General features: G+C 41.4%; 1 protein-coding gene and 1 non-coding gene across 6 annotated transcripts in view; both read right to left on the minus strand.

Moving 5' to 3' along the window:
- The window catches only part of ACSM3 (acyl-CoA synthetase medium chain family member 3), a 50,462-nt gene that overhangs the window by 9,018 nt on the left and 26,429 nt on the right, over window positions 1-15,015 (minus strand). For 4 of the 5 annotated variants that reach the window (XR_004438842.1, XR_004438841.1, XM_033217814.1 and 1 more), the window contains exons 4-10: window positions 12,756-12,966; window positions 11,246-11,453; window positions 7,544-7,687; window positions 7,274-7,430; window positions 6,619-6,698; window positions 3,322-3,445; window positions 1,941-2,021 (exon numbers count right to left, since the gene is read on the minus strand). Coding sequence is in view for 3 of the 5 variants with exons in the window: in XM_033217814.1 (XP_033073705.1) it covers window positions 1,941-2,021; window positions 3,322-3,445; window positions 6,619-6,698; window positions 7,274-7,430; window positions 7,544-7,687; window positions 11,246-11,453; window positions 12,756-12,966 (1,005 nt within the window). In the remaining 2 variants the exon portion in view is untranslated. The remainder of the gene's footprint in view (window positions 1-1,940; window positions 2,022-3,321; window positions 3,446-6,618; window positions 6,699-7,273; window positions 7,431-7,543; window positions 7,688-11,245; window positions 11,454-12,755; window positions 12,967-15,015) is intronic. The other variant, XM_033217815.1, reaches the window with a different exon arrangement.
- LOC117088828 lies at window positions 3,814-3,920 on the minus strand. The gene has a single exon (XR_004439358.1). It is a non-coding gene; the product is annotated as a U6 spliceosomal RNA (small nuclear RNA).

The following is a 15,015-nucleotide window of genomic DNA, read 5'->3' on the forward strand; positions in this document are numbered from 1 at the left end:
GCTTTTCAAAGAGGAATGTGAGGGAGAGGTAAATAACAGCACCCATCTTTTGGATCTTTATTACATACTGAGCATTCTGATATGCTCTTTAAACATACTGTCTCCTTTAATCACCACAAGAAACCTATGAAATCAGTTCTGTTATTATTTGGGTTACCAACCATCCGGGGACTGAAGTGGCGAGGGGTTGTGGGGAATTGCTTCTTCATGATGTATTGCCTTAAGTGCTAAAACCAGGTAAGTCCCAGGCAAACAGAGAGGTTGGTCCCTCTAGTCCCAACTCTACAAATTAGGAAACTGGAACTTAGAGAGCTTTAACAATGTACCCACAGACACTCAGCTAGTGAATAGCAGAGATACAGTTGAACCACTAGGCTATCCTATCTTGAGACAAGGTTCCCATAGCAAGGTTAAAGTGAGAGAAAGGACCTAGGATCGGGTTTATTCTATCAAGAGTTACAACAGCAATGACGTTCATCTAAACTCTCTCAAACTTACTTGATCCTAAAAACGACCTGGAGGTGCTTATTAAAATCACAAGATTTCAGATTCCAGAGTCCCACTCCAAATCTATTGAATTGGTCTCTCCAAGGGCCTGATAATTAGTATTTTTAATACATATCCATATGATGTTTATGATCAAATAAGCTTGGGAAACATTTATCTAAGAGCTGTACTCTGTTAATTCATCCATATTTTTGCTGCTTTTGCTCTCTCTTAACGTACAGATGGGTCTCTGAATTAAGATGGGTTGAACCTACTATTTCCCAACTTTACAATGGTGTGAAAGAGATAACCATTCCGTTGAAACCATCCTTCTCTCTAGATGCTGGGCAGCAACAGTAAGTCACAGTTTCCAGTCAGCCATGCATTTGTGACTTAGGATGTTTTCAACTTATGATGGCTTTATTTTGGGACATAACCCTATCATAAGTTGAGGAGTATCTAAATTAGTGTAAGTTCCTTTGGCTACACCCAGCTTTGAAGCTGGGTTGATCAGAGAACAATTTTAACCCTATATAAAGTTTGCTAATGGGGAATTGGAATGCCTCCTAGGCATCGGGTGGTAGTAATGGCAGTGGATACAGAAAGACTGGAAATGGCCAGGAAGGCTTGGGAGCAGAGAGGGAAAGTGCTGCAGCCACTGTAAACTGAAGCCTCTTTGGGGCTAGTTGACCTCCTCAGAAGGTCTTGACCTACCTCGCCTGAGAGGACAGTGTTGTGTTGTGGTTTAGAGTGCAGATATCGGAACCAGACTGCTTGGGATTGAAGCCCGACTCTAGCAGCTATTAGCTGTGTGACCTCTGGTGAGTTCTTTTACCTCTTTGTGCCTCGTTTGTAAAATGGTTCTAATATTAGTATGCTTCTCATAGGGTTTCTTCTGGAAATTCAATGGGTTAATATTTATTTATTTAGAGACAAGGTCTTGCTCTGTGGCCCAGGCTGGAGTGCAGTGGTGTGATCATGGCTCACTGCAGCCCCAAGCTCCCAGACTCAAGCAATCCTCCCATCTCAGCCTTCTGAGTAGCTGGGACCACAGGCATGTACTACCACACCTGGCTAGTTTTTTATATTTTTTTGTAGAGACAAAGTCTCACATTGTTGCCCAGGCTGTTCTTGAACTCCTGGGCTCAAGCGATGCTCCTGCCTCGGCCTCCCAAAGTGTTGGGATTAAAGGCGTGAGCCACTGCGTCCAGCCTAATGGGTTAACATTTATTAAATGCTTAGAATTGTATAGTACAATATAGGTATTTGCAAAATAATGGAGACCAATAAGCTAACATTTCTAACTCCTTTTCATCTATTAATAAAAATTAAAGTATCATGGAAGTAAAATGGAATCACCACCATAACAAAGAGAGTTTATATGGGGGTAAGCAGTAGGTAGATAGTGTACAGATTGGGTTGTTAAGTATTCTCCTGGAAGGGGATGTGCAAACCTTAACATCAAAAGCAGGAGAAGGTTTTCCCATTGAGCCAGGTTTAATTTTCATTCCCTTAAAATTTCCACAGATTAGCACCTAGTTAAGAAGAAGAAGAAAAAGTAAGATAACATTACAAGTCAGTTAAAATTTATTCATCTATCATGCATTCATTCAACAAATTATTTATTGAACACTTACTATGAACTAAGCTCAAAATGAACACTATACTCTCATGGAATGTAGTGATAAACAACATATAAATACATGCATATGTATAAAATATAGTTATAACAATAATTACTCATATATCCATATTTATCAAAACATGAGTATGCTAACATTTGCATTTGTATTAGCATGATACTTATTATGCTATTTCTAGTTCATGAATTTTTCTTTTTTTGTTTTTTATTTTTGATATTTTCATTTTTTACCAGGTGATACATGATCATGGTTCATAAATTGAAGCATTATAAAGACACATTGTGAAAAGTTTTTTCAACCTTTCTCTTATCTATTTCATCTTACTCCTCCCTCTTCCACAAAAGAACCACTGTCGTTCTTTTTTCTTATTTCATTATTTATTCTTATTTCATTTTTTTGTTCTTATTTCATTCGTTTCCTCTAGAATTTCTTATTCCTTATCTCTATGAGCTCTTTAAAAAAATCCTTTTTAGAGTATGGTTGCTAAGGAGTTGTCCAGCAAACTCTTAATATTTCAGGCAGCAAGGAGCTCAGCGTTTTCCGTTTTTTTTTTTTTTTTTTTTTGTTGAGACGGAGTCTCGCTCTGTCGCCCAGGCTGGAGTGCAGTGGCCAGATCTCAGCTCACTGCAAGCTCCGCCTCCCGGGTTTACGCCATTCTCTCGCCTCAGCCTCCCGAGTAGCTGGGACTACAGGCGCCCGCCATCTCGCCCGGCTAATTTTTTGTATTTTTTTTTAGTAGAGACGGGGTTTCACCGTGTTAGCCAGGATGGTCTCGATCTCCTGACCTCGTGATCCGCCCGTCTCGGCCTCCCAAAGTGCTGGGATTACAGGCTTGAGCCACCGCGCCCGGCCGCGTTTTCCGTTTTGAGGCAGCTCTAAATAAGATACTTCCCTATCACATTGGGAGGAATTCTTTCTTTCAGTAGATCCAGCATTATTTCATTTAAAAAAAATTGTAATTGCCCTCACTCTGATCCATTAACAGTGGTGTTTGTCAATGAATGACTATTTAAACAGCTATCTGTTATCAGAGCTTTTTTGCAATTAGGTTCTTGCAAGCATTGTTTTTTAAACATTTTCTAACCACTCAACTCTCATCCCTCAAATAATCATAAGGAGACAGTGGACACTTTGGTTTTTATTCATCTGACTAAATGGAGTCCAGCTACGTCTTTTCAGTGAGGTCAGGTACCGTTTCAGTCTGTCCATATCCTTCGTAGATATCTAGGCCCGTCTTGTTTCTCCATTTTTCAGTCACATCAGGGGTGATTGGTTCCCCAGCACTCACACAGTGCTTTAAGCTTTTAAACTTATAGCTTCTCAGAAAACCAGATAAGTTAGATTTAGGAGGAAAAATGGAGAGAAGTGAAAATTAAGGATTATTTCTTATGAACTTCAATATAAAATGTTTTAGTTGCTTTTTAATTCCTCTCCCTAGCACAAAACAAACCATTTTACCCCATAAATATATACATCTACTATGCACCTACACAAATTAAAAATAAAAATATTAAAAGATAAATCATTCTAATATCATAGAATGATATTAGAACATAGCAAATACTAGTTTTTCTTCACCCCCCCTTTTTGGGGTGGAGGTGTAATTTATTACAAAGAAAGTAATTCTGTTCTTAGGGAAGGTACCCCATAATAACATTTTATTTTATTTTGTTTTCATTTTTATGTTTTCATGGACTGCTTCAAAAATTTGCATGTCATCCTTATGCAGAGGCCATGGTAATCTGCTCTGTATCATTTCAATCTTAGTGTATGTGCTACTGAAGCGAGCACCATGATAACACTTTAAATCAGCAATGAAAAGTTTACCAATTGTTTGGTTAAACTGATGGTGGGATATTTATACAATGGAATACTATGCAGTTATAAAAAATGAGGAAGCTCTTGGATGGTGCTGTCCAATAGAACTTTCTGTCATGATGGAAGTACTCTGTAATCTACTGTACCCACTACAGTATATGCTAGCCCTATATGAATACTGAACACTTGAAACAGGACTAGTATAACTGAGGAATTGAATTTTTAATTTTATGTAATTAATATTTATATTGAAATAACTATCCGAGGTTAGTGGCTACCATATTGCACAACACAGTGCCAGAATGTATTGTTAGGGGAAAAAAGCAAGGTGCAGAACTGTGTGAATCTTGTGACTCCATTTATGATTATAATAGAGAAGGGGAGGCCAGGTGTGGTGGCTCACGCCTGTAATCCCAGCACTTTGGGAGGCAGAGGTGGGCGGATCACCTGACGTCAGGAGTTCGAGACCTGCCTGGCCAACATAGCAGAACCCCATCTCCACCAAAAATACAAAAAGTAGCCAAGCATGGTTGTGCACACCTGTAATCCTAGATGCTCAGGAGGCTGAGGCAGGAGAATTACTTGAACAGGAGGCAGAGGTTGCAGTGAGCTGAGATTGTGCCACTGCACTCCAGCCTGGGCAACAGAGCGAGACTCCGTCTCAAAAAAAAAAAAAAAAAATAGAGAAGGGGAGAACACATATGTATTAGTTTTTGTATTTTCAGGGAGAATAGACAGGAAACTGGAAACTCAGTTTGCCTCCATGGAAGAGGACTGGGTCACTGGGGACAAGGTTTGAAGCAAGCCCTTTCACTGTGTATTTTTTTATACCTTTTTATTTTTAAGGCAGGTGAATTATTTCCTATTCGATAATTAAATAACATCAATTAAAATATATTTACCCGTGATATGTGCTATAACGAGAAATACACAGATGTTGAGTATCTTTAATCTGAAAATTCTAAATCCAAAGTGCTCCAACATCTGAAACTTTTTTAGCACCAACATGATGCTCAAAGGAAATACTCATTGGAGGATTTCAGGTTTCATGTTTTTGGATTAGGGCAGCCCAACCAGTGTAATGCAAATATTCCAAAATCCAAAACAATCTGAAACCCAAAAGACTTCTGGTCTCAAGCATTTTGGATAAGGGATACTCAACCTGTACTGGGTCTTCATCCTGGGTTCCTGGCCCAGAGCGTCTAAAACCTTTGTAATTTCCCAAGTGATGGGTGTGCTAGGAGTATCTTCTGTTCTAATATTTTGCCTTTGACTGTAGTTCCTGACACAGAGCTTCTAAATTCCATGGAATTTCCTGGGTGATAGAATTGTCTTTTGTTCTCATGAGGTGACTCTCAATGGGGCTCCCATATAGGGGTTGGTCACCAGAAAGGCCAAGCCAGGAATAGAAGCCTGGCACTTTCAGCCTCACCCCCATTCTTCAGGGAAAGGAGAGGAGCTGGAGATTGACTTAATAACCAATCATGCCTACATAATGGAGCCTCCAAAAAAAATCCCGGAAATAGGAGGTTTGGAGAGCACCACGTGCCGGAAAGGTAGTGCACTCCCACTCCACAGGGATAGAAGCTGCTGCACTTGGGACCTTGTAAACCTCACCCTATGTACCTCTTCATCTGGCTAGCTATTCATCTGTAACTTTTATCATAACTTTAATAATAAGCCGGGAAATGTAAGTAAGTGTGTTCCTGCATTCTGTGAGCCATCATGACAGATGACTAAACCCAAGGAAGGGTCATTGGAACCTCTCATTTATAGCCATTTGGTCATATGCGCAGCTGACAGCCTGGACTTATGATTACCATTTGAAATGGGAAACAGTCTTGTGGGACCGAGTCATTAACCTGTGGGATATGATGCTGCCTACAGGGAGATAATGTCATATTGATGTTGGAGAATTGGTCAATGTGTGGGAAAAGATCCCTTACATCTGGAGACCAGGAGTATTGAGTGTTGTGAATACAGCAAAATAGTGGTTGCTGGGAGCTGAGTTATGAGGATGCAAAAGCATAAGAATGATATAATGGACTGTGGGGACTCTGGGAAAAGGGTGGGAGGTAGGTGAGGGATAAAAGACTACACATTGGGTACAGTGTACACTGCTTGCATGATGGGTGCACCAAAATCTCAGAAATCACCACTAAAGAACTTATTCATGTAACCAAACACTACCTGTTCCCCAAAACCCTATTGAAATAAAACAAAACAAAAAACAAACACATAAACAAAACAAAGAGAAACAGGAGTTGTTTTTCTTTTCGGATTACCAATGCACCGTTTCAAATGGAATCAGCATTTGAATCATCTTTTCTATCTGCTGGGATAAGGTTCCAAATAGAAGCAAGTTCTCTATTTTCTCAGCCCAAAGAAAGCCATCATCCAAAAGATTTCCCATCTTCTTACCCATAACCACTGGGCTTAGAGCTATAGATATAGCTGAACCCTCACTTTCTTCTTGTTTTGGGGAGCCTGCCCTGGACACAGTAATTATCATTTACAGAATGCAGGCAAGAAGGAGAAAGAGGAAGAGGAGAGATTGCTAAATCCTGTGTCTGCTGGCTTGGAGCTATGTTTCAGGCAGAAAGATCTTTTATTTTATAGCTTCCTCTTCTCTCCTCCCCCCACTAAATGCCTATTTACTAACATTTCTTACCTGGCCATATCATTCTGTACAAGCATTCGGTATACAGTTGCTGCTGAACAGAAGACTGTAATGGGGTACTTGGAGAGTGTCTGCAATTTAGAAAAAGTAAACTCTTGGTCTTACCACAACTTTAATAAGTGCTTAAATGTCTTTGGTTGGTGCAGCACAATTTAAACATTGTTTATGTTAATGTAAATGCATTCTTACCTTTTCTTGTAGAATCATCCCTCAGTGTCTGCAGGATTGGTTCCAGGAATGCTTAAGTTCCTTATATAAAATTGTGTGGTATTTGCATATAACCTATGCATATCCTCCCGTAAACTTTAAATCTCTAGATTATTTATACTGCCTAAAACAATGTAAATGCTATGTATATATTTGTTACATGGTATTTTTATGTACATTTTTTTAAATTGTTGTATTTTGTTTTTTTGGTTTTCTCCCCAAATATTTTCAATATGTGGCTGGCAGAATCAGAGGCTGCAGAACCTATAGATACAGAGGGGACCGACTGTATCTTTTCAGGCTTATTGACTTTCTGGATGTGACATATCTTAAATCATATTGTCTACTCTGATCTCTGCAAGTTGCTTTATTCACCAGTTCTGTCAGCCATACTGCTTAATGCATTTCTAAATATTGACCTCCCTGTGCTTTGGCTTACTTGCAAGACAGAAGTTGGCTCAAAACGGGGTAAATGGTGTGCGAATACACAGGCTCCCTGGATCCATGGAGAAAAAACACTACTCCATGCAGACTTTGCCCAGCCTGTATCTGAGGTATTCCACATCACATCTGAGGGTGTTAAATCTAGCCAGAACCTGAGAAAACAAAGAGTAGCCCTGATGTACATAGGAAAGTAAATATAAAAGACCAGTACATAAGTCATCTTTGCAGTTTTGACACTTCAAGCTGCACTTCTGTGGAAGTGTACCTTCCATTTACAGATAATCCTAAGCCAAAACTGCTGTGGGTGTGTGCAGTCATTTTCGGATATCCACTTGTTCCACTGGTAAAGAACATGGCCATGATCTCATTGTGTTTTGTCTTCACACAGGTGTGGCTGTCACTGGCACATCTGCAAAGGAAAAACTACAGTGACTGCATGTTAAACACAGCATCATAGACTGTTACCACTGAACAATTTTGAGAAGCTATCCACTTGAACCTCTTCATGTCGTGAATCAGGTGCCAGTGGGATAGCCTGAATTACAGGGTAAAAGCCATCACTTTCTCTGTCCTTTTGGGGCTTTCTAGAATCAAAACTCAACTTTGTCATCAAAAGCCCATTTGTAATAGCTGCTTTCCTAGCTTTTTATTCTACGATCAAGAAGGATTGAAGCATTTTTAAAACTTGAGATTTTTATCATACCTCCAGCAGAGTAAGGAGTCTGCGATCTTGCAATCATGGATAAGGAAGAATTTTCCCCTTCCCTCCCCTATGGATGCTTTAAAATGTGATTTTTAAAAATGAGTATGTTAATACAATACATGTCAGTAAAAGTCATGGGTACTGATGGGCCAACGAACTATAGCCTACTGGCAAAATCTGACCTGCCTCTTGTTTCTGTAAGTAAAATGTTATTGCCTATTCATTGATGTATTATCTGTGGTTGCTTTCACACTGCAATGGCAGAGTCGAGTAGTTGTGATGAGACTGACTATATGGCCTGCAAGGCCTTAAGTATTTATTCTCTGTCCCTTTTACAGAATATGTTTGCTGAGCGTGGGCATGGTGGCTCATGCCTGTAATCCCACCACTTTGGGAGGCTGAGGCGGGTGAATCACCTGAGGTCAGGAGTTCGAGACCAGTCTGGCCAAAATGGCGAAACCCTGTCTCTACTGAAAATACAAAAATTAGCCAGGAACAGTGACACGTACCTGTAATCCCAGCTACTCAGGAAGCTGAGAATTGCTTGAACCTGGGAGGTGGAGGTTGCAGTGAGCCAAGATCGAGCCACTGTACTCCAGCCTGGGTGACAGAGCAAGACTCTGGCTCAAAAAAAACAAAAAAAAGTTTGCTAACTATGAAAGGATGGTTTTTCTGTTTCCCACAAGGGAGTCTACATATATAGACACTCTGGATATAGTAGACAATAACATTGAACAGGATCTAACCATCCATCCAGGGAAGAAAGAATTCCAGTTAAAGGGCCGGGCGCTGTGGCTCAAGCCTGTAATCCCAGCACTTTGGGAGGCCGAGACGGGCGGATCACAAGGTCAGGAGATCGAGACCATCCTGGCTAACACGGTGAAACCCCGTCTCTACTAAAAAAAAATACAAAAATCTAGCCGGGCGAGGTGGCGGGCGCCTGTAGTCCCAGCTACTGCGGAGGCTGAGGCAGGAGAATGGTGTAAACCGGGAGGCAGAGCTTGCAGTGAGCTGAGATCCGGCCACTGCACTCCAGGCCGGGCGACAGAGCAGACTCCGTCTCAAAAAAAAAAAAAAAAAAAAAAAAAAAAGAATTCCAGTTAAAGAGAAAGAAAACTTTTAGTTCCAAAGGATAATCAGACTTCTATACAAGTCACACATTAGGGCAGCTGCACGTATACATATCAAGTGTCTAAGATGCACACAGATTTATCCAGGCATGTGGGGATGAGAGTGAGTAGAAACAACAAGGCCATTCCAGGTCATTCATGAGAAATATAGAAAAGCTATTTTCTTTTCTTTTCTTCCTTCCTTCCTTTTTTTTTTTTTTTAGACGGGGTCTCTCTCTCTCTCACCCAGGCTGGAGTACAGTGACTCAACCATGGCTCATTGCAGCCTTGACCTCCTGGGTTCAAGCAATCTTCCTACCTCAGCCTCCCAAGTAGGCTGGGACTACAGACGTGCATCATCACGCCTGGCTAATTATTTTTATTTATGTAGAGAAGAGGTTTCACTATGTTTCCCAAGCTAGTCTTGAACTCCTGGACTCAAACCATCATCCCACCTCAGCCTCCTTAAGTGATGATTTATGAGCATCAGCCACCGCCCCTGGCTGAAAAGCTGTTTTCAAAACCTGACAAAGCTACACCAAGTGTTCAGTCTATGATTTCATAATTATCTTAGTTAATTAAAAATAGTGTCTATAGACCAGGCGAAGTGGCTCACACCTGTAATCTCAGCACTTTGGGAGGCCGAGGCAGGCAGATCATGAGGTCAGGAGATTGAGACCATCCCGGCTAACACGGTGAAACCCTGTCTCTACTAAAAATACAAAAGATTAGCAGGGCATAGTGGAACATGCCTGTAATCCCAGCTACTTGGAAGGCTGAGGCAGAAGAATTGCTTGAACTCGGGAGGTGGAGGTTGCAGTAAGCCAAGATCGCACCACTGCACTCCAGCCTGGGCAACAGAGCAAGACTCTGTCTAAAAAAAAAAAATAGTATCTATAGCTGTGTTCCTATCACTTCCATTACCGATACTGTTGCCCTCAAGACCTGAGGCAGGGTTATCATACTGATCTCTTACTAGAGGCAGTACATACAGAAGTGAGGAGTGTAGGCTCAGCATCCATACTGCCTGGATTTGAAAGTTAGCTCTGCCAGGTACGAGCATTTGACCTTATTCAGCATATAATTGTAGTATCTAGGTTGCTGTGAGGTTTACATGAGGTAATATATCTGAAGTCCTTAGAATAGTTTCTGGCACATAACCATATCAATATAAGCTATGATTGCAATTATAACATTATTTTTATTAGAACAGTATTTGGCTTTTGGCAAGAACTCGGTATTAGCAATTTTAAATGCGGTAGGAAAAAGTCCATAGTCGCAGGCATGCTCCCAAATCCTTAAGTAAAGGTAGGAAGCTCATTCTAGAGAAGGACTTTGCTGCCAGCCCAATTCTAAGAATTAACCAGTACCTGGCAAGAGTTCCAAGTAACCCATGGAAGCACTCCATGCTAGGCTTCAGCATCAGTGAAATTCTGTTTTATAATTGCATCCATTAACATTAAGCATTCTTCTTATTTTAACCTGATACCAGTGTTGCTGTCAGCAAGGGAATGGGATAGCCAACACTGAAGGACTGACTGTGATCAATTTCCCTGGGAGATCATAACAGCTCTGTGATTGAGGCTGTGTTGCACTTCCAAGAGCCCTCTGCAGGAATGAAGGTCTTAATCCCCACAGGTGCTGGGAGCCCTCCTTAGAGATTGCCTTGACTGAAGAGAGCTGCTTTGTTAAAGGTCTTGACTCCTAGGGACAACCTACATCCAATTACTGATCAATGTGGGTGTATAAAGGCCAGGACCTCTTGCTTTAGCTGGGAACAGCTTTGAGGAGCTGTTCAACCTTCAGAGGTCCCAGAGGGTTGACTGAAGGCTTTGCAGGGAATACATCGCAAATAAATTTCTTTCTCTGCCCAATCCTACATTCTTACTCATCCTTCACAGGTGTTAATCCCAAAAGAACTCCTTAATAAACTTCCTATACACCCATCTCCATCTCAGGGGATCCCAACCTACAAAAAGCACTCCAAGCTCCTTCCTACTTCAGAGTTTAGTACTATTAGTGCAGCAACAACTACCAACTGTTCTCTTTGCCTGTTGTTTTAATTTGCATTTTTCTAATCACTACTGGGTTTAATATCTTTTCATTGTTGCCTTTCCTTTTGGGAAGCTGTTCTACAATAAGCATGGCTACTCACTTCATCATCTCCTTAAGGTTCCCCCACCCCTCTCTGGAGTTCTCTGATACAATCAGCTTGGAGTGCAGATTTTCACATTTGGGTGCAATAGCATCTACTGCTGGGGCTAAAACATCATTGGTGATGATGCAGTTTGCTTTTGAAGATTGTAGTCTGTAGAGAATGTCTTTCTGGGTCAGCTGAGTGGTTCCTGGAATTAAAATTGTCCCTAAAGGGGCAGAAAAGAAACAGTGTTTAGAAGAAAGGCTTCATTATGTTAGTTAGTGTAGATACCATCTATACATTCTGTATTTCTCAGAATGAGTTAGTCAGTTTACCAGGAAGGTATCTATTTATCTTACTTCCACTTACCTGCTTTTGCCTTTCAAGAGATTTCAGAGTCTATGACCCTTTTGGCCTAACATGAAAGCATGTTAAATACTGGATAATTATTCTTTATTTGAAGACCATCCATAACATTGAGCTTGAAGAAGGTCTTGATTGAAAAGTAATATTAATCAATATTTATTGAGTATTGATTATATGTTTTAACTCATTCAGTCCCCACCATAAAAAACCCCCAAACATAAAAGCTATGAATAACTTGCCCAAGATATCACCTAAGTAGTAAGTGACAGTGCAGGGACTGAACCCTGTAGCCCGACTCCAGAACTGTACACTTCACTACTTCAGCTTAGTGCCTCTTAAAATGTATATGATTGCTTTATGATGTCTTTCCAAAAGGACGGGTGGAGGCATTCATCTTTTCTGTGGTTCTATTCCTGCTGGTTGTATATTACACTGTAAGATGAAGTATAAGGATTAAGAATGTCCTAGAACCAGACACTCTTATAGCTGGGACTTGGGACAAGCCACTTCACCTCTGTGAGCTTCAGGTTCTGCATCTGTAAAACGATATTATAATAATCGTACTTATCTTACAGGATAATTAGGGGATTAAATGAGTTAAAACATGTAAAGAACTTAGAACAGTGCTCAGTAAGCTTTGGGTATTATTTTCTCAAAGGATAAATGGACTCTCCAAAATATATATATCTTCCTCCTGGGCCCCACCACCCTTAAGTCCCAGACCCTTAAGGCCTTCACAATAGGTTTTGCTCTTCCCAGGTGACACAGGAGGCAAGAAGATTCGGGAACACATGTCTGCCATTCCTGGACTCTTGACACTGGCTCATCATTTCACTTTGGGAAGGACCAGGCCTCTCCAGCAGGGTTCTTCAAGAAACCGGCAACCAGGACCAGAAAACAGGTTCTTTAGAATATCTTTTTTTTTCTAATCAGGGTAACACAACAATTTTTGTGAGGCTGTAATTCTAAGGTTATCTTTTAAAGATGTTCCATCTAGGGATAAGGAGTTAGCCTACTATGGCCTAACACTTTCATATAATTTAAAGGTACTCTGTGACAATAAGCCCACACCAGAATAAATGTATCATGATTACTTAGGTGTTCTGGAAAATCTCCCATCCAGCTTAGTATTAAATATGATCAGAAAGCAAACATTACTAACCTGTTCGCAGACAGGCCACATTTGCAAGCCACCACTCTGGGACCCTGGGCAGAATCAGAATTACCCGATCTCCTCTTTGTAGGGAACAGGCTTCTGAAAGTATATTGGCAAATTTTCTGGACAGAGATCCCAGTTCCTCAAAACTCCATCGCACCTCTTCTCCTTTTCCATTGATCCACCAGAAGGCTGGATTTGAAGGTTTCTTTCCAGCCTGAGGAAAGACAAACCAGTCACGGATTTAAAGGTTGTTATACAGCTAAATTCTGGGCCAACTGACTCAGTGGAATAGATTAGCTGAAGAAAATTCACAAGTCATTAGTTAGAATATGGATGGAGTATTTGGAAATAACTCTGGGGGAGACACCATCCAGATGGATGACTAGAGATGCCCAGTACTAACCTCTTACCAGAAGGACCAAGACAGTGAGCAGATAACCACATGACAAATAGAATGTCAAAGGATAACACTGGAATTTAGCAAGGAAGTGACAAAACTCTCTGAGACCTGAAAACTAGAGATGAAAGTATAGAGAGGGAAGAACAGCAGCTGGCCAGGATCAGCACAGAGCCCAGAGGGACTCCCTGTTTTGGGGAAAATGTAAGTGAAAGATCCTCAGCAGTCCACATTCCCATCACAGATGCCTGAAATCCCACCTACAGGAGAGCCCCTCAGCCCTCACAGGCCCTGAGCCTAGTCAACGCGGTAGAGTATAGTATACTAGTATAGTATAACATTGTTCCAGAGAGGAAGTTCATACCAGGTCCCCCTTCAAGAAACCCCAGGATCCGAGCTGCTACAGCATGGCATCATTTTAGGAACAGAGCTACCACCATACTACATCTTGCTCTGGGGCCAAGAGCCCCTGCATCTCCACATCCCTGGGGCCTTGCTGACATCCCCACACATTCCCCTAGAGGGCTGCAGCATTCCAACACCAGGTGGATCCAGTGATATAGCCAGGCCACTGGCACCCAAGCCTACACACAGCACTCTACACCCCAGGGAACAGGCAGTCCAGCACATCAGGGAGGCTGCCCCAGGACATAAGGCACTAAAGCACACTCCCCAGAGCCTCAGAGCTACCTTTCTGAGCCTGCTGCCATGAACATGATCTTGCCCCATCTCGTGGCAGAGTTGCTTTGTGCCTGCATTGCCATCTGGGGACCCAAGGACTGGCCCATTCAGGCCGCCACTACTACAAGTATCCATGTGCACTGTCAAAGGACCTGAGGTCTGACTCACTTGAGGCTTACCACCACTACTGCCAGTGCCCATGCACACCACCTGGGAGCCTGAGAATCAGCCTGCCTGGGACCCACTGGAGCCACTGCTAGCACCCTCATGATGAACAAAATAACACCTATCAATAACAATCTTGAATGTAAACAGTTTAAACTTCCCAGTTAAAAGATATGAACTGTATGGACTGACTGAATGGATAAAAAACAAGACCCAACTATAGGCTGCCTACAAGAAACTCACTTCACCTGTAAGGATACACATAGATAAGACCAGGCGTGGTGGCTCATGCCTGTAATCCCAGCACTTTGGGAGGCCGAAGAGGGGGGAACAGGAAGTCAAGAGATCGAGACTATCCCGGCCAACATGGTGAAACCTGTCTCTACTAAAAATACAAAAATTAGCTGGGCATGATGGCATGCACCTGTAATCCCAGCTACTTGGGAGGCTGAGGCAGTAGAATCACTTGAATCCGGGAGGTGGAGGTTGCAGTGAGCTGAGATCACGCCACTGCACTCCAGCCTGGCAACAGAGTGAGACTGTCAAAAAAAAAAAAGAAGATATACATAGAAAATGAAGAGACGGAAAATAGTATTTCAAACAAATAGAAACCAAAAATGTGCAGGAATAGCTATGCTTATATCACATGAAATAAGACTTTAAGTCAGTAAACATAAAAAGAGGCAAAGAAGGTCATTATATAATGATAAATAGATCAATTCAGCCAGAGGATATAACAATTGTAAATATATATGCACCCAACATCAGCGCACCCAGATATGTAAAGCAAATATCATTAGATGTAAACAGATAGACTCCAATACAACAATGTTTGGGACTTTAACACTCCACCCTCAGCATTAGATGGATCATCTAGAGAGAAAATTAACAAAGAAACATTGGTTTTATACTGCACTTTGGACCAAATGGACCTAACAGATATTTATACAACATTTTATCCAACAGCTACAGAATACACATTCTTCTTCTCATCAGCACATGGCATATTCTCCAGAATAG

This window comes from Trachypithecus francoisi, unplaced genomic scaffold (genome assembly GCF_009764315.1).
Source record: "Trachypithecus francoisi isolate TF-2019V2 unplaced genomic scaffold, Tfra_2.0 Lachesis_group10, whole genome shotgun sequence".
Classification (NCBI taxonomy): Eukaryota; Metazoa; Chordata; class Mammalia; order Primates; family Cercopithecidae; genus Trachypithecus; species Trachypithecus francoisi.